The sequence below is a fragment of the Nelumbo lutea genome, chromosome 2 (assembly GCF_056320005.1).
Source record: "Nelumbo lutea isolate HS-2025 chromosome 2, American lotus-T2T, whole genome shotgun sequence".
NCBI lineage: Eukaryota > Viridiplantae > Streptophyta > Magnoliopsida > Proteales > Nelumbonaceae > Nelumbo > Nelumbo lutea.
Window position 1 is genome coordinate 40,659,941 of NC_142685.1, and position 20,658 is coordinate 40,680,598.

General features: G+C 40.6%; 1 protein-coding gene across 1 annotated transcript in view; it reads left to right on the forward strand.

Annotated features, from left to right (window-relative positions):
• The window catches only part of LOC148870059 (signal recognition particle subunit SRP54 2), a 72,586-nt gene that overhangs the window by 35,855 nt on the left and 16,073 nt on the right, over positions 1-20,658 (forward strand). The window contains exons 4-5 of the mRNA XM_088970943.1: positions 7,232-7,382; positions 7,467-7,615. Of these exons, the coding sequence (XP_088827069.1) occupies positions 7,232-7,382; positions 7,467-7,615 (300 nt within the window). The remainder of the gene's footprint in view (positions 1-7,231; positions 7,383-7,466; positions 7,616-20,658) is intronic.

The following is a 20,658-nucleotide window of genomic DNA, read 5'->3' on the forward strand; positions in this document are numbered from 1 at the left end:
TACAAAATAACAGGATAAAAAGATATGGGAGATGGTTTCACCATTGTTTTTGCATAGAAAGCAGATGTGAGGGGATAGACACTTGTTTGGCCTTCTTTTCTGCAACATATCACAAGTGTTAATCTTTCAAAGGAAAGCTTCCCAACAAAGTGCCTGAATTTTAGGAGGGATTGACTTACACCAAATTTCTTTCATTGGGAAATTTACCCCCATGGTGGAAGATGGAACTGTTGAAATCTATTAGTTAGTTTTCTTTTTTTAATTAATTAACTGTTTTTTTTTCCTGTTCTTTAGTGCCTCAGGGGCATTCTTGTAATCTTACCTTCCTTTATTATTAGTTGGGATGCCCTAATATAAATACTAATGACTGGCGGCTGATCCCAGAATTCTCTTCATCTCCCTTCTCTTCTCTCTCTTCCTTTCTTCTCCCTTTCTTTTCTATTTCTCTGATTTGTTCAACCCAGAAAACATGGTATCAGAGCAGGTTTTCTGGGGTTAGAAGCAGTGCGACAAAGTCTTCTCAGTTTCTTCTCTGATGCAGTGAATGCAAGTCTTCTTAATCCTGTGGATCGTGTGATCCTTTCTTGTACCCAGGTAAGTGGGTTTTAGAGGTCCGGATGACCTGCAATCACTGTTTTTTTTGGGAACTGTTGATCGGGTGATCCTGTTTCTTGTACCCAGACAATTGGGTGTAGGGAATGACCTGTGATTGTGTGACAGTGGTTTGCTAATGTCTCTTGGGAAATTATAGTGGTTTGCTAAGGGATACCTAGTTCCCAAATTGCCTCCTTATATGTGTGTGGTGTTCCTAAGATCTGTTGTTTGACCGAACTGAACTATGAACTGTGAACTATGAACTGAACTCAGCTGGACTGTGGCTGAACCGAACTGAACTGAACTGTCAAATTCAAATCAAACTTTATATCATGTCATCTGAGGATTCTAGTGTGTCTAGTGGACCTTCCAATCAAGGTGGAGTGAGTGGAGTATTTGATATGAGCTTCCCCATGGCTGTAATACCGTTTGATGGTTTCAATTACCTAGAATTGTCAAGGGGAATTAAACTGTACATAACTACCAAGGGGAAGGTGGACTATATTAATGGTAAAACCAAAGAACCAAAGTCTCAGGGTGCAGAGCATGATAGGTGGGATCAGGAACAACATGGTGATATCATGGCTGCTACTTTCCATGCTGCCTCTGGTCATGAAGACATTCATGTGGGCTGGAACAGCTGTTGAGGTTTGGGAGCAGGCAAAATCTACTTATTCAGAGCAATGTCACTATGCCAAAATATACCCGTTGCAAGCTGCCTCCTCTACTTGTAAGCAGGGGAAAGGAGTCTCTCATCATATTACTCAGATTTGACCATAGTTGTCAAGACGCCGCCTAGGCAACAAGGCGCCCTTTGAGGCTCGCCTCGCCCTTCGAAATTTATACTGGAAGTGTGATGCTGATGCTAAGGCCTACAAGTGGGATGAACCCAGTATACGAGTCTCTTAGAGTTCAGATATTAGGAAGTAAAGATCTTCCTTTAGTACAATAAGTGTATGCGTTAGTACAATTCGAAGAGAGCAAGCGGAATGTGATGAATAACTCAGAGGGGGAGCAAATTGCCTTAGTGGCAAAAGGGAGTGTGGGTGTAGGAGGCAACAATTCTTTTAAGAAGGGTGACTTCTAAAATAAAGTGGATGATAAGAATAACTCAAAGGGGGAGCAAATTGCCTTAGTGGCAAAAGGAAGTGTGGGTATAGGAGGCAGCCCTTCTTTTAAGAAGGATGACTTTCAGAAGAAAGTGGATGATAAGGATAAGTTATGGTGTACTCATTGTTAGAAGGATAGACATACTAGGGATACATGTTGGGACCTCCACGGGAAGCCAAAGTGGGCTCAGGAGTTGAGTAAGAAATCAGATCAGAATAAGAAGCCGGTACAACAAGGTAAAAAAATTTCAATACAGCAAACTTAGCCTATCAGAAGTCGCAACAATCTACCCCTACTAGTCTTCCTGGAACTGATCCCTGGGAAGATATCATTAACTCTTTTCGTGACCATTTGGAGCTGTATGGGAGGGCAATTTGCCAGATGGATTCTTCTCCTCTTGCCTCGACTTCCTTTGCATCTACTTTAGGTAATGGTAACTTTGCAACCACCTTCCATGTGTCCTCTCATTCATAAGATTCCCCTTGGATAATTAACTTTGGAGCCTCAAATCATATGACTAGTAAGTCAAATTGTTTTCAATCCTATCACCTTTTATCTGATAGGGAAAAAGTGAGATTAGTTGATGGCTCTTTTTCCACCATTACTGGTCAAGGCACTGTATCCCTTACTTTTGGACTTACCCTTTCTAATGTGTTACATGTTCCACAATTGCCACTAAATTTGTTTTCTGTCAGTAGCATAACAAACTCATTAAACTGTTTAGTGACATTTTTCCCTTCTTGTGTACCATAGGATTTGGACTCGGGGAAGATTGGTAGAGGTTGTATGGTGGGTGGTCTTTACATGCTATAGAATAAAGCTAGTCTTGCGGTTATTGAGTCTACGAGTCAGTCTAGTAAGAGTTAGGTCTATTTATGGCATAGTCGTTTGAGTCATTTATCTTTTGAGTCACTAAAGGTCTTGCTTCCAGATTTGTTTAAAGTAGTGTCAGTGTCTGAATTTAAATGTCAAACTTGTTAGTTGAGCAAACATTGTAGAAATCATTTTTCTTCAAGAAATAATAAATCTGATCTCCCCTTCCATATTGTTTACTCTGATGTTTGGGGCCCTATTACCTTACCATCTGAGCTTGGCTATAAATACTTCATTACACTTATTGATGACTACTCCAGATATACATGAGTGTATCCCGTGCAGTCCAGAGATGAAGTGCCAGAAATTGTAAAAGATTTCCAACACATGATATTCACTCAGCTTCAGATGGAGATTCGAATTTTCCAATCCGACGATGTGAAAGAGTACTTCCACAGTGACGTCACGGAGTTCTTTGCTTCGTGTGGGTCTATCCACCGTAGCTCTTGTGCCAAAACTTCTCAACAAAATGATGTTGTAGAAAGGAAAAACCGCCATCTCTTTGAAGTGGTTCGTGGGTTACTTATCCACACGAATGTTCCAAAACGATTTTGGTTAGATGCTATGTTATGTGCTGCCTATCTCATCGACCACATGCCATCTGGCTTGCTAGGGTACAAGGCCTCCATCAACTCTTCTTTCCTAAAGCTCCTCTTTTTTCTATCCCTCTTCGTGTGTTTGGTTGTCGTTGTTTTGTTCAAAACTTGTCTCCTACCCGTGGTAAACTTGAATCTTGTGCTATTCTACGTGTATTTTTGGGCTACCCTTCTTCACGAAAGGGTTACCGTTGTTTTGACCCTGTTTCCAAGAAATACTATGTTTCTATGGGTGTGCCTTTCTTTGAGAGTGATTCTTTCTTTCCTGTTTCTCCTTAGGGGGAGAATAGGGTGGAGGAGAAACAAGTCCAAGTACTACCTCCTTTACCTGAAGCTATACCACCAACATCATCAGATTGATTGGGGACAAATCCTATCCAACTAGGTACTATTATTCCTATTGATATTCCTGACCCTACTACTATTGATTCTTCATTTGCTAATGACCTCGACATCCCTATTGCACAAAGGGAGTTACGTCTTGTACTACCAACCATCCAATCTCCCGTTTTGTCTCATATGAGAACATCTCACCCTCCTTTCATGCTTTCCTCTCTACCATTATACCTAAAAATGTGGCAGAGGCTCTTTCAGTACCTCAGTGGACAGATGCAATGAAAGAAGAGATAAATGCATTACATAAAAACGGGACATGGGAGTTAATGGATCTTCTTGTGGGTAAAGAACCGGTAGGGTGCAAGTGGGTTTTTACAGTAAAGCACAGGGCAGATGGCATAGTAGAAAGGTATAAAGCCCAGTTGGTGGCAAAAGGGTTTACTCAAGTGTATGGAGTAGACTATGCAGAGACATTTGCTCCAGTAGCTAAGATGAATTCTATTAGGGTTCTTTTCTTTCTTGCTACTAACCTTGATTGGGATCTCCACCAGTTAGATATTAAAAATGCTTTCCTGAATGGTGATCTTGAAGAAGAGGTGTACATGGTACAACCTCCTAGTTTCTATGCCCAAGACCAAGAGCAGAAAGTGTGCAGGTTAAAGAAGTCCTTGTATGGACTAAAGCAGTCACCAAGAGCTTGGTTTAGCAAGTTCCATCTAGTGATGCAACAGATTGGCTACAAACAGTGTCAGACTGATCATACATTATTTGTGAAAAAAGGAGAAGGGAAAATTGCACCCTTGATAGTGTATGTTGATGACATAGTGATCACAAGCGACTGGAAGGTGGAAATTAAGAGACTAAATGAATTCCTAGCCACTCAATTTGAGGTGAAGGATCCAAGTCCCTTGAAGTATTTTCTTGGAATTGAAGTGGCCCTTTCACAAAAGGGGATCTTCATTTCTCAAAGAAAATACATCCTAGACTTCTTACAAGATACATGAAAACTTGGAGTTAAGCCTGCTAACTCTCCCATTGATCCAAACCACAGACTAGGTAATTGCCAAGGTGAGATTATCAAGGATGTAAAGCAATCCTAGAGACTTGTGGGTAGGATGTATTTTTGTATTTTTATATGGTAGGGGTATTTTTTTAAATTTTGGACAAAAATGCAATTATTGCAGTTTAGCCTTGAGACTTGCCCTAACTCAACCAGTCCCTACCCTTTGTCTTCCCTAAACTCTAGTCTAGCTAATTAATCCTTTCCAATTTGACACCACAAAAGAGTACTTCACAAGAAACCTCAATTCACAATTCTTATCTGGTGGATCAGAGTGTTACTCATCAAAATTTCTTCACTTTTAGTCCTCAGCAGAATGGGGTGGTTGAAATGCAAAAATCCTTTCTATCTCTTTTATGTCTTTGGTTGTGTTTCCATGTTTTGGGTTCTCATAGGTCCAACCTTGAACCAATGGCTTTTTGAGGAGTTTTTCTTGTACGATCCTTTTGGAAACCTTATACCACTATGGATGTCACCCTCTTTGAGTCCACCCCTTCCTTTTCTCCTGGTGCCTTTTTTTCACTTGGAAGAAGTAAGGATTGGAGTAGACACATTACAGGACGGTAAATTCATTATACCTGGAATCTCCGACTCTGCTCCCATTCCTAGTATTATAGATACATTACATGAAGAGTTGCAAGTGTAATGGAGAACAAGTTTAGCTCCTTTTGTTGATCTACCACAACCTTCAAAATCATTGAGGCTAGTGTACAACAGTACAAGGGCAGCATTGGTGTGGACTGTTTGGAAGTAGGGGTGTCAATTGGACTGGATTTGGTCCAACCCGATCTAGTCCAATGCGAGTCCATTACAAATACACCAGGTCCAATCCAATCCAATGAATATATTGGACCTGTTCAATTCAATGTCTGGACCATCCAATCTGTTCAAATTTGTTTTAATTTAGATTGGTTCTAGCTCGAAACTGGTCCATTGACACATATGTTCTTATCTCCTATCAATGGATCAGATATTGGCTCAATCCAACCCAATCGAATATAAATTCATTACAGATGGACCGGGTCCAATCCAATCCAATAAATACTTTGGACCATTAAGTCTAGACTAGTCCAATTCAATATGCCTTGTTGGTCCGTCCAATCCGTCCAAATTGAGTTTGGTTTGGACGGGTTCCAATCCAAAACCGATCCATTGATACCCTTATTTGGGAGGAAAGGAATGCTAGATTATTTGAAGATAATGAGAGAAGTAGAGGCATTCATTGAAAGTATATTGTTTATGATGGATCGTCGGGTGAAGACTGGGGAGTTATTTTTGTTATCCCTTTCCTTTGATGATATCATGAGAAGTTTAACAGCAGTTGAGGGATCCTCATCAAAAAAGGAAAAAGTGGTGGGTGAAACCGTGGACAAATCCAGAAAGAAGTGTTATAAATTGAATTTTGATGGAAGCAGCCTTGGGAATCTTGGACTATCTGGAATAGCAGGAGCCTTTAGGGATGAAGAAAGTATCTAACTGGTCTAGGAGACTCAACAGGAGCTGAAATATTGGTTGCAATGTTTGGAGTAGAGAAGGCAGTGGCAATGAATGTAGAAAGATTAATAATTGAAGGAGATTCAAAGACTGTAATAAGTTAGCTGCAGGATGAGAGGAGACTTCCATGGAAATACAGAAACAAGATTAAAAAATTCAAATGGATAATAAGTAATATGCAAATTAAGGTTATATTGGTTCAAAGGTCTGCTTATAGTTTGGGTGATTTTCTTGCAAGGCAATGGGTAAATAGAAACCAAATTTGTGGGGCTTAGTTATAATGTAATTTAAATGGGAAGAGAGAGCATGGACTATGCTCTCAAGGCTTCTTTGTATATCCAAGGATGTATTTATTGTATACTTTGTTATAAGTTGAATAAAATGCTTCTGTAACCTATCCAAAAAAAAACATATCTTTGGGGCCAAGTAAAATGGTTTTACCAAAGGCTTGTTGCTGCACTGTAAAATTATCACTCTTTATGTTGTTTTTTCTTCTTTTTGCAAACTTTTAGCTGGTTAGTTCCTCATTGGATAGGAAACATATTTTTATTTTCATTATATTCAAGTAGCACATTTATTTTTCTCTTGTTCTATAATGTCCATAGTGTTGAAGATCAAAACAAAGGGAATCCATACCCCCTCCATAAGCTGATCAGGAACATAACAGATTCCCAATACCCAAAGCCAAAAAGAATGTAGGAAACTCAAAAGGAAAAGAACTTAAAGAGGAAAACATAAATCTATACCGTCCTGGCATATTTCCCCAATAAAATGCAGGACAATCAACTACTACTCTAGATAGGCTGTCAAAAAAAAAAAAAAAAATAGTGGACCTTGGGATCCATCTTAAAGTGTTGTTCAATCTGTAAGCTAAGATTTTTGCTTCTCTGATAAAATGTCTCAAATTTTTTTTTTGGTGGTTACAAATGTCTCAAAGTTGATGATCCATCTAAGCTGTTCTCCATCTAATAGTGATCTCTGTGTTCCTTATATCTGCTCTGCTGAAATAAGTGTGCATGCATCAACCTAGGGCCTTGAAAAAATCTAGAAAATGTTAACATTCAGATTCATTTTATCCTGCTTTTTTAGCCAAGTAATTTGGTTTTATCTAGATCAGGCTGCTCTTTGTGCTCTTCCGAGGTCACATTATGTTTGGTTTTGTCCACAGCTACATGGAGTCAGATCCTGTGAAAATTGCAGTGGAAGGTGTTGAGCGTTTTAAGAAGGAAAATTGTGATCTTATTATTGTAGATACAAGTGGACGCCACAAACAGGAAGCTTCTCTTTTTGAAGAAATGCGTCAAGTTTCTGAAGCAACGGTATTTCATGTTCTTTTATTCCTGTACATTATCTAATTTTCCTGAACTTTACAAATACTTAACTGTCTCTTCTAAATCATTCAGAAACCCGATCTTGTTATATTTGTCATGGATAGCAGTATTGGTCAAGCTGCGTTTGATCAGGCTCAAGCATTTAAACAAAGTGTTTCAGTTGGTGCTGTCATTGTTACCAAAATGGATGGTCATGCAAAAGGAGGTGGTGCTCTTAGTGCGTGAGTATTGTTGTATTACTAGCTCTCTTAATGTCAATAGTTACAACTGATTGCTGAACATTATAGTCTTTCTGTAGCAGTTGCTGAAATTTTTCTTTTAAATTTTGATATGTCAACTATTCTTCACATAGTCATGGCCCACCTACCATCCATTTCACTTAACTTTGTTTCTTGAAACCAGTCATTTAAAAGGCACGCTTAGGTGCACAGGTGAGGCACATTTTAAGGTTTGTGTCTCACCTAGGCCCCAGGCACAGCATTTTGAAAAGGTATGCGCGGTTTCAAAATTTGCGCCTTTTGCTCCATTTTAAGCCTAGCATCTTTTCAAAATTCTTCACATTCCAACTGACAATTGACAATCTTCATATCTTTACTTCTAGCTACCCTTTCTTTCCTCCACTACCCTATCTACTCCCTCTCCTTTTATGCCCTCTTCCACTGAATTCTAGACCACCTTCAATATCTGAATTAGTCTCTCAACTTCCTTTTCCTCTTATTACCCTCCTCTTAACTCTTCCTAACATCCATTTTACCTCTTTTAGGCTGTTCACATGAAGACCTAGCTTCTCAGCAAACTGGACTACTGGATTTTAGACCTGTTCATGGGCTGGGTTCGGGCTCGTCTTTTTCCAAAATTTGAATGGGCCCGGCCCAAAGCCCGAGCCCGGCATAGTGTAGATTCAGGCCTGAAACCTGGCCCGTGAACAGTTCTATGGATTTCCTTCCAATTTCTTAAGCCATCTCATCATCCCCCCTTTTATCAGATAATTGCCAATTTAACTTTGCATTCCCCCCATCTCTGTCTCTCTCCTTTGCAATCCTAGTATCACTTTTTCCTTCAACTCTTCAAACAAATTGCTTATCAATTCCCAAATCTTTCCCCCAAGCTCCTTTTCTTGTAATTTAGCCATGTCATACTTGTCTCCATCTTTCCTTTCTCCCTTCCCTATAACTATACACTCCGTTGCTTCAACAGACAGAGGCTGGGACTGAACCAGATCTGCAAGAGACACAGAGACAATATTAGTACCCAAAACAGAATTGACAATCATACCTTGAGGGGGAGTAACAAGGATTTCTGGTGTCAAAACAGGAGCAACAGCTACAGAGATTCAGCCTTCCTCTGTGAAAGGTCATTTGGGTTATCTTCCATGGTATTAACAGCAAGACCACCTTTTTTCCATGTACAAATCCCCTACACCTGATATCACTCGATTAAGCTTTGGGTTGTGTCTGCACTCTCATTGCGTTTACCTTGCATTCGTACCAGATTTGGCAAGTATTCCTCTTCATCTGAGCTCCGTTTCGAACCGCCTTCTGTGTCCTGCTTTCCTTTTTCATTCTTTGGAACCTCCTCCCCTGTATTTTCATTCTGTTCTTGGGGATTGTCAGCCACCGTCTTCTTTTCACCTTCACCGAAGAGGACATCAGTGTTTAGTGAATCTGCCACCTCCACCTCTGCTCTCCCCTCTAAGTCCACACTACCAATGCTAGAGGTTCCTTCTGATTCGCTATCTTATTCTTCAGGAATACTTACTCATCCCTTGTCATTTTCATCTTTCCCTCCTTCTAGACCTTCTCTACTCTGAATTGTCAAGATCTTTCCAGTCCATAATCACATAGTGATTTATCTCTTTCCACAAGGAAAAAAAATATATAGGAATTGATTTCTCCACCATTATGGATTACTCACTTCACAGTAAAGTTACTTTATCCTATGAGTGTTCTGGACCTTGGAATATGTCTCAAACACCCTATTTGGATCAGTGGTTTAAAAGGCGCACCTAGGTGCTCAGACAAGGCACATTGTAAGGTACGCGCCTCGCCTAGGTCCTAGGCGCGACACTTTCAAAAGTTGCACGCCTAGTGCGCCTGGTGCACCTTGCACTTCAGCCTATGTGTGCGCCTTTTTAATTGTTTTTGCTCGCACACCAAAGGTTTGGGAACCCCCTATTTGCTAATGTTGTTCATTCATTCATCTAGTAAAATATCTTCTTAAAAGACAATTAACATTATAAAATCATTTATTTTTGTGTAAGGATTATGAAATTAAGACCCTAATATGGATTTGTTTGGGCTTTCCTCGCGGAGCTTGGTACAAAGGCGGCTCGTAGAATAAAAAATGCAAGATGTTTTACATCACATTAGCTATTTGAAGTAATGCAATTGAGGAAAAAAGAAATTGTGGGTTTTACATGCTTGAAAATGCTTTTATATGTTTGATTTTATTTTTAAATTTTCATTTGAATATGCTTACATGGTATGCTTATGTATTTTAATTTTAGATAATAGGTTTTTTAAAATATTTATTTTGAAATTAAAGTTTTATATTTTTATTTAGTTTGAAATTACAATATTTATTTTGGGGACAGATACCACAATGGGAAGGGGATGTATAATGAATCATTGTGGAGGTGGATAACCAAAGTTAGCCACCTTTAGGAGGGTTTAGCTGATGTAAAATATCACATTGTACTAATAACTCTTTTCTTCATTCATTTGACAAAATTCAGGACAGTTACTTATAAAAAATCATCTTAAGCAAAATCTTCTAATTGGATTTTTTTCACACAATTTGTGAACAACCAATACCCCAATCAGATTACTCCAAATCTGCACCTAGGAAAGCTGTCTCTAATCTCTTGTGGTCTCCACCATCTGAAGGGTTCATAAAGTTAAACTTTGATGGAAGTAATGAAGGCAACCCCGAGCCATCAGGTATTGGAGGTAGGGGTGAGCAAAAAAAACCGGAAAACCGAACCGAAAAATCAGTTAACCAAACTGGTCGGTTCGGTTTTGGTTAACTGAACCGATCTATGTATATATACAATAAATATATATATATATTATGTTTTTATTTTTAAAATCGAATAACCTTATTGGTGCGTGTCTGTCACTCTGAAAAGGCGTCTGTCACTCTGTCTGCTTAGCGCCTGGTGCTTGCCAGGTTAGCCTACTACCTGGCACCTTTTCAATTTTCATACAAGTCCCAAAAGAAAAAGTAAAACCTTAGGACCTTACCTCTCCATGTAAATTTGTTATTTTTTAAAATCCAATAACAAACATGCGTGCGTCTGTCTCCGCCTGGCGCCTTTTCAGTTTTTCCTCTTTTCAAATTTTCCCTTCTTGGAAACCTAAACCTGTAAATGTAACAGGCAATAGGCTTTCTCACTCTCTCAGTATCTCTTGTGATTCTTGTCTCTTGACTCTCTTCGTCTTCCTAGTTTTTTCTCTAGCGCGTCCTCCAACCGATGGCCTCTCAAGTCTCACCTAGTGGCTAGTTTTCCTCTTGCTTCGATGCTTCCCTGTGCCTCTTTCTCTCTCTGTTGCCTGTCATCTCCGTCTCCGTCGCGCCAACCATCAAGACGCCGGTCGCCGCCTCAACTCCGATTTTTTTTGCTCATGCCTACAACAACCAACCAAGACACTAGTCGCCGCCTCAACTCAACCAGGACCACCACCTCCCAAGCTCCGTTGCTGTCTCTCTCATCTCTCATCTCTGCGGCTCCACCACCTCTTAGGCTAGGTAATTGTTTCCTTTTTTTTCTTAATTTTGAGTGCAAAAAAAAAAACCAAAAAACCAAACTGCGGTTAACCGGTTACATTTGTTCGGTTTCGGTTTAGATTTAAAAAAAACTGATCGAGTTGGTTCGGTTCAAAAAAAAACCCACGGTTCGGTTAACCGAACTGTGAGCACCCCTAATTGGAGGTGTATTCAGGAATGAGGAAGGACAGGTGTTGGCTCTTTATCTGAGTCAATTGGTGTAGGTGATTCTCTCAGGGCTGAGGTTTTGGCTGCTTTGGAAGTGTTAAAAAGGGAAAAAGAATTAAATATCCACAATCTATCATGGAAGGCGATTCCAAGGTAGTTATTGGCTGGTTAGAAAAGGAAGAGAATGGTCTGTGGGAATTTGTAAATGAAAAGAAGAAATTCAAATGGCTCTCTAGAGGTATGGAAGTAAGACTTCAGTGGGTCAAAAGGAGTGCTAACTAATTTGCAGATGTCTTAGCCAAACAGGGGGTAGGGAGGACTCAATCTATGTGGGCTTGCTTGTAACTCTTTATGATAGTGTTGATCTCAGGGAGGGTAAGAGAGTTTACCCCTCCTCTTGGTTGTTGTACTTGGTGCATTTTTAATTTTAATAAAATTTTTGTTACTGATAAAAAATGTCCATACAGAATTTATAAGAAAAATCACCAAACTGATTTGGATCCTTTCAACATAAAAAATAATCCATAAATCAAGCTCAAGAAGAATGTCATTGTACAACCTGCTGACGATGATATGCCACCTTACCAACTAGTCTGTTTGATTAGATCAGATGTAAAGTTTCTGGTGTAATAGGAGTGAGGAAGACAGAAAAGAGAAATTGAGTGAGTTGACCAGAATAAGGGAGTCAACCCTGAAACTTGCATTCCTTATTTAGATAAAATTTGTAAATACCCTGCTTCTAAGCTATGATATCCAACACCTCACAACAATGTGAATTTCTCGCTCACTTGGATTAAAAGATATGAAAATGCCTTGTCTGAAACATATGCAAGGGAGGTGAATAGGACGGAAGAAGGGGGCAGGGAGGTGCCAATCAAGAGTAGGCAGTATTGTTCTACTTTAAGTACCTTAGGGTGTTGTAGCCTGAGGACCACTTGCAACATTAAGGGAAAGAGATATTCAGATTCCTGGAAAGAGAGTTGGAGACAAATATCCAGAATGATTTGGTTAAAAGCAGGTGATACCAAAAAAGAGGAGAGTTGGAGAGAAAATCCAGAATGATTTGGTTAAAAGCAAGTGACAAAAATACAGCTTTCTTTGACACTTATGCCAGTGCAAGAAGGAGGAGATATTTCATTTCAAGAATCCAGGTGGAAGGAGAGATGGTGGATTCCTGGAATGAAATCCAGGAGAAGGTGGTTTGTTTTTATAAGGTCTTATATACCTCAAAGAAGTGGAGATCGATGTCACTTGGAGACTTGATACCAAAAAAGTAAAATGAAAATTCAGCATCCTGGATTGAGAGAGTTTGGGCTGAAGGAAGTCAAAGAAGCCTTAAAAGGCATCAATGGGGACAAAGCCCCGGGCCCGGATGGTTTCAACTCCACTTTCATTAAGGCTGGTTGGAACTGGCTTGAAAGAGACTTTGATCAAATGTTTAAGGAGTTCTATAGAGAGAAGATTTTAGAGAAGATGGCGAATGCTACTTTCATTTCTCTAATCCCAATTCCCAAAGAAGGATGGAGCAGTGGATTTAAAGGGCTTTAGGCCGATAAGCTTAATCAGCAGTCCTTATAAGTTATTGGCTAAAGTATTATCCAAGAGACTGAGGACTGTATTGCATGAGGTGGTTGGGGAATCTCAGATGGCCTTTGTGGAAGGAAGGCAAATTTTGGATGAAGTCCTAGTGGCAAGTTAGTGCATTGATTCAGTTGAAAAACAGCCCACTTGATGTATGGAACTGTTTGAGACTAGATGCAAACCAGAAAATGAACAAACAAGAGAAGAAGAGAAGAGAGAGCTGGCGGCAATGAGTGTTAGAGAGTAAGAGGTTCGAACATAACCCCTCTCTAACACTCTAAACATCTTATTAATAAGTTAATCTTTGACAAATTACAGAGAGACCCTTGAGTGAGCAGGAAAATACAAAAAAACAGAATATTACAGAGTATGGGCACAGAATAAGGCCCACAACAGAGAGAAACATAACATAACATGAAATGACAGTCTATGGGCCATTCGACCCATCTTCTCTACACTCCCCCTCAAGCTGAGCATAGATGTTAATCATGCCCAGCTTGCCAGTGTCATGCCTTGGAAATGCCCTTGGTGAGAAAATCTGCCAGTTGTCCTTCAGAAGTAATGAATGGAAGACACACTTCACCGGAGGAGACTCTTTCACGAATAAAGTGTCCATCAACCTCAATATGTTTGGTTCTATCATGTTGTACCGGGTTGTGAGCAATGTTGATGGCAGCCTGATTATCACAGTACAACATCATGGGTTTGTCATGATCTACCCCAAGTTCTTCCATTAAGGACCTTAGCCACAATAATTCCGAGACTCCATGTGCCATGGCTCTATATTCTGCTTCTGCGGAGGATCGAGCCACAACTGTTTGTTTCTTACTCCTCCAAGAGACAACATTACCAGCCACCAGACTGCAATACCCTGAAGTAGATCTTCTATCATCAATATTTCCAGCCCAATCAGCATCAGTATAGGCTTCAAGTTTCAGATGACCATGTTTGGCAAATAGAATTCCTTTTCCTGGAGAGCCTTTCAGATAGCACAAAATCCGTTTTGTTGCTGCCATATGGGTATCTCTAGGAGCATGCATGAACTGGCTAATGCAACTGACAGCATACGCGATATCTGGCCTAGTCATGCACAGGTACAAAAGCTTCCCAAGAAGTCTCTGAAAGACCCCTTTGTCTTCCAACAAAGTTCCATCCGAAGCTGAAAGTTTGTGACTCATATCAATAGGAGTTGCAGCTGGTCTTGCACCCAATTTTCCAGTTTCAGACAACAAATCAATGACATATTTCCTCTGGGAAATAAGAATCCCATCCCTGGATCTGGCAACTTCTATGCCAAGGAAATATCTCAACTCCCCCAGATCCTTAATCTCAAATTCTGTACGGAGGAAAGACTTAAGGCCCAGAATGCCAGAGGCATCATCACCAGTCATTATAATGTCATCAACATACACAATGAGATACACTGCTAGAGACCCACTTTTCTTCACAAAAAGAGTATGATCTGACTGTGTCTGAACATAGCCGAATTTAACAAGTGCAGCTCTAAATCTCTCAAACCAGGCTCTAGGAGATTGTTTGAGGCCATAAAGAGATTTCTTCAGTTTACATACCTTTCCTTGCATATCTTTCCCATACATTCCTGGAGGAAGACACATGTAGACCTCCTCATGTAAGTCACCATTCAGAAATGCATTCTTTACATCTAACTGATAGAGAGGCCAATCAAAGTGAGCTGCCAGAGATAAAAGAACCCTCACAGATGTCATCTTAGCAACAGGGGCAAAAGTCTCCAGATAGTCAATCCCATATGTCTGTGTGTAGCCCTTTGCAACAAGTCTGGCCTTGTACCTCTCAATAGTCCCATATGCCCTGTATTTAATGGTAAAAACCCACTTGCATCCAACTGGATCCTTCCCTTCAGGCAAATCCACCACCTCCCAAGTACCATTTTCATGTAGAGCATCCATTTCAGCCTGCATGGCATCTCTCCATTCTGGAATCCCAAGAGCTTCTGATACAGACCTAGGAATGGGGTTAGAAGCAACTGAAGAGAGGTAGGCACAATATGAAGGGGAAAGTAGGTCATAAGAAAGGTGTTTGGAAATGCAGTGTGCAGTACACTTCCGCTTTCTTTCCTAACAGCAATGGGGACATCAAGATCTGGGAAGGGGGATTCCAAGGGAGCTGAAGCAATACCTGTTATCTCATCTGTGATTGGGAGGGTATGAGCCTCATCTGTTGTAAGGGAAACCACTTGCTCATTCCTGGATCTCTGCCTTTGATACACTTTGGGATTATGGGTAGGACGAGGAGGTAAAGAAATAGGAGCACTAGGACAAGAGGAATGAAGTGGCTGATCCTTCTTTGATTCATTTTGTGAGGATACAGATTTGTCAAGAGACTGAACTGGGACAGGAAGGGGAAGAGCAAAAACTTGTGACAGACTCTCCCCCTGTTGACAATGTCCTTCCTGAGATGAACCATAAAAAGGAGAAAGTTCATCAAAGGTAACATCCATAGAGACATGTCTGGTGCCAGTCTTTGGATCAAAACAACAATAACCCTTTTGTGTGGGGGAGTAACCGAGGAAGATGCATTTGTGGGCTTTTGGTTCAAACTTGTGTCTCTGCACACTTGGAATGTGAACATAACAGGTACAACCAAACACACGAAGAGGAATTGGGAAGAGATCCTTATCTGGATGAAGAAGACTGAAGGGGGATTTAAACCCTAAAACCCTAGATGGCATACGGTTTATGAGATAGGTAGCAGTAAGTACAGCATCACCCCAAAATCTTGCGGGAACATGTGAGGCAAATAAAAGGCTCCTTGCAACTTCAACAATATGTCTATTTTTTCTCTCAGCAACTCCATTTTGTTCAGGAGTTCTAACACAGGAGCTTTGGTGAATAACCCCCATGTCAGAGAGATACAAGGATAAGCTCTTCTCAAAATACTCTTTTGCATTGTCAGATCTGAAAACCTTAATTCTGGTACCAAATTGAGTCAAAACAAGCTCATGAAATTGCCTCACAAGTCTCGGGACTTCGTCTCGGGATTTCATTAAGTATATCCAAGTGAATCTAGAAAAGTCATCAATGAACAAGATAAAGTATTTGTAGCCCCCCATAGAGGATAAGTGGTAAGGCCCCCACACATCAGAGTGTACAATATGAAAAAGAAAAGAGGATCTTTTATTGCTCACTGGGTAATTTTTTCTACAATGCTTTGACAATTGACATGACTCACAATTGAGACTGGACACACTGAATCCCTTAAACAGTTTGGGAAGCAAATGACTTAAAGCAGAAAAAGGTAAATGACCCAACCGACAATGACTCAACATAATTTGACTGACTGACTCTGAAGAAGTAGAACCAAAAGCAGCATTCTTGGGATGATCAAAGCATTGGCCAGGGGTGTCGAGCAAGTATATTCCATTCGCTTCATGGCCACTCCCAATCACCTTCCGAGACTTCAGGTCCTGAAACACACAGTGAGAAGGGAAAAAGGTTACACAACAATTCAATGACTTGGTCAAGCTACTTACAGATAACAAGTTGGTATTTAACTTAGGTACATGAAGAGTGGAAGATAAAAGTAAAGAGTCTGTAGGCTTGACAGTTCCCTTGCCAGAAATGGGGGCAAGAAAACCATCAGCTAAGGTGATTTTGTCACGACCAGGAAGCAAATCATATGACACAAACAAAGTGGAAAGGTTGGTCATGTGATCAGAAGCACCTGAGTCAATGATCCAAGGGGTCTTGGGATTACCTGAGGTAGATGCATGGTTAGCAGAAGCCCTTATACCTGAGTGAGCAAATGCAGAGGTGGCTGGACTTCCAGAAGGGTTGGATGATGAAGTTACACCATCAGGCTGGCTGATCATCCTTCCAAACTTCTCATAATCAGCTTTCATGGCTGCCAATTGTGCACTTGCAGACTCAAACTCTGTATTTGTACTTGTGGTTGTATGTGCACTTCCTGTCTTTCTACTGTCATTCTTCTTCTGGAATCGGATAGGGACAAGACTGGGATGCAATTTCCAGCACTTGTCCTTAGTGTGTTTCGGCTTCTTGCAATATTCACACACCACCTCCTTCTTTCCTTTGCCACTGGGGGCTCCTGTAACCCCTTTGGGTTTGATTCCCATATTTGCAAAATGATCATTGATACTGACCCCTTGAACCTGCACTTGCCTCCTGCTTTCTTCACTGTTGACCAAAGCATATGCTTGAGACAATGAAACATCTTCTTTGGCCAAGATGTTTTGCTTTGTAATGTCATATTCAGAATTCAGCCCTGTCAAGAACTCAAAGACCTATTCCTTTCAACCAATTTCCTATATGTTTCAGCATCCTTAGGGGTATCCCATGTCACGGCCTCTATCAAATCAATCTCTTGCCATATAGATTTTAGGGCTGAGAAGTATGCTGCAAGTGACTTCTCCCCCTGTCTTAGATTCTTCACATCACTTCTCAGTTTGTAAGCTCTGGCAACATTCAACTTCTGGGAGTAAGTTTCTGCAACACTATCCCAGATTTATTTAGCCGAGTTCATCCACAAGTAATGTTGGCTAATCTGTGGCTGCATTGAGTTCACAAGCCACCCAATCACTGTGTAATTCTCCTGCACCCATTTCTCATAAGAGGGATCCTCCTCTGGGGGAGCTTTCTTGCTCCCAGAGATAAACCCCCACTTTCCTCTACTGCAAATATGAATTTTTACGGATTGTGACCAGGCCAAATAATTGGTTCCATCCAATTTAACTGTAGTTACAGCCAACAAGGAATCAGTTGTAGTTCCCAAATTATGTCCATATTCAGCAGTGCTCTTGTTCTCAATTTCTAAGAAGTCCATTATGTAACAACTTCAATTAGGGTTTCGGCAGGCCTTTAAAAGTGATCTGATTTCAAAGAACTCAGATTGAGTTGAAACAATAGCAAACACAACAACACACACAAACTCAGTTCAGAACTGACAGCCGTGAGAACCAAGTTCGGTGGCAGCACTTTCAAAGAGGAGAAACCCTGATTCAGCCTTCAAGGAACAATCAGTAGGCCTCGAAACAATATGTATTCTTGGTTCCCAACAATAATTTCCCAAGGAGAACAAAGAAAACAGTCCACAATACCTAAGAGGACTTTTTACAAACACTATGTATGCAACAGTCAACACTTCACTGTTAACAAGCAGAAATCACTTCAAGAACGCTTTGTCTAAGTCCAAGAAGCAGCTGAACTAAAGTAGAGGCTTGTACCACTCAATTTAGATCAGTTTTTTTGGCAGTTTGGAAACCCAATAACAGTCGAACCACACTTCCAGAATAACCCAGAAATCAGTCCAGCAACAGTGCGCCGAATGGAGGTGTTTTGAATGCTTTAACAGTCCTCCCAAATAACAAAAAATAACTTAGCAAAGAACTGAGAAAAGACTTACAGCAAGAGAGTCTCTGGTTTGAACTATAAACCAGGCCGAACACTTGTTCTCTAAGATAACTTCGAAAGTCCTTTTCTCTTATTTCAAATCAGGCCAAACAACTTGCTCTCTGATTCTTCCTGGTCACCGAACCCTTCTCCAAGTGTATAGAAACTTGGGCACCCTCCAATGACCTCCAAGAACCAGGCGGATGACTGTAAACTTTCAGCCCTAGAACCTCCTCATGTAGTTGGTTGAACTAGAACCACATGAGGGACACGCAAAGCAATGGCCCGCTTTGATACCAAGTTGAAAAACAGCCCACTTGATGTATGGAACTGTTTGAGACTAGATGCAAACCAGAAAATGAACAAACAAGAGAAGAAGAGAAGAGAGAGCTGGCGGCAATGAGTGTTAGAGAGTAAGAGGTTCGAACATAACCCCTCTCTAACACTCTAAACATCTTATTAATAAGTTAATCTTTGACAAATTACAGAGAGGCCCTTGAGTGAGTAGGAAAATACAAAAAAACAGAATATTACAGAGTATGGGCCCAGAATAAGGCCCACAACAGAGAGAAACATAACATAACATGAAATGACAGTCTATGGGCCATTCGGCCCATCTTCTCTACAGATTCTAGACTGAAGAGTGGTAGACCAGGTTTGGTTTGTAAGATTGACTTTGAGAAGGGCTATGACAACATGAAATGGGGATTCTTAGAAGAAATCCAAGATTGATGGGGTTTGGGGAAAGTGGAGGGCTTGGAAGCATGCATGTATGTCTACATCTCGTTCTCAATCCTTGTAAATGGCATTTCCTCAGAATTCTTTCAAGCTTCCAGGAGTTTAAGACAAGGAGACCCAGTATCTCCTATGTTGTTTGTTATGGTTGTTGCGATTTTGAATCTAATGTTAGAGAGAAGGGGACAAATGGCTTAAGTGAGGGCTTTATGGCTGCAAGAGATGGGCCTTGCATTACTCATCTACATTTTGCAGATGATATTTTGATTTTTTTGGATGCAACAGTGGAACAGATACTGAATTTAAGAGCAGTATTGGCAAATTTTGAAATGTTAATAGGGCTGAAGATTAATCTTTCTAAAAGCATAATAATTTTTTTGAAGAGTAAAATGAAAATTTATTAAATAAAAAAGAGAGGTACAGACATACAGACCAGTAGGTGACAAGAGGGCACCTAACTTACAAAACAAAACAAAACAACACTGAACTAATAAGCACATACTAAAGCAAAACTGGGACAAATTACAACGATTGAAATTCAAGCACATTCCAGAAATTATTCCCCGCATCTGATCTGCTAACTGGTTCGACATCTGATATCACCTAGTCCCAATCTACTACTAGATCCCCACCAAAGCCACCAGAGATTCAGAATTTTTAGATTTATCTTCACAAACCCTTCTGTTTCTCTCGATCCACAAAGTCCAGCACACAACACATGGAAAGCAACTCCAAACTATCCTTGCTTTCCACCTTCCCCCCCGAGATCCCAAAATATGATTAGACTCCCCAATCACCCTTCAGCGTCCAGCTCTAGCCATTCCTTCCCCATAGCTCCTCCTTTAGATCCACATTCATAGATTCCAGCTTCTTTTCTTGTAACAATATGCCTCTGGACAATAATGCCTTGTCAAAATTCTAACTGCTGCCCTCCTGATACTCTCCCTAAAACCCGCACATTCCAGCTTAACACCCTCATTCTTCCTCTCTTCTTCCACTCTTCTTAGTACAAGTTGACCTCTACCCTCAGAGATCCTCTTCTAACATCTCCTCGTTGCCCCCATCTTCATCCCACCCTTTGCACAATCTGTTGCTCTCCTGTCTTTTACTCTTCTCCTCCCTCTTCTCCCTCTCGAACTTCTCAAAAGCTCGCTTTGCAAATTCTTCCCCTCTCCAGAAAAACAATCCCAAAGACTTACCACTGACACTTCCTTTTCCACTAGCTTACTGATTTCCACTTGCCCATTTCGAATTATCTCCAGCCCTCCCTGCTCCTCACCCCTTCTCTCTTCCCTATCCTCTTCCTCCTTTCCTACATTGGCCCCTAAGTCACCTCTCTCCATTCTTCTCTTCCTGTTTTATACATTCTTCGGTTTGTCTACCCACCCTCAGTCTGATGAAAGCTTTCTCTTCTTTCCTCCAGTCCCTTCTTCTCCTTTCTCCAAACTTTTAACCTCCCCAGTTGGTTCTCACCCGTAAACTTATAGGCTATGGCATCGGAGGTTTCAATAAAACGTACCTTTCTTTTGAGTTGGACTAGCTGGTCCGCAACCAACCCTTTCCCACACTGGAAAACCCCTTCACTATTAGTTGTCAAACAGGTCTCTCCTTTCAACCTTAATTTATCT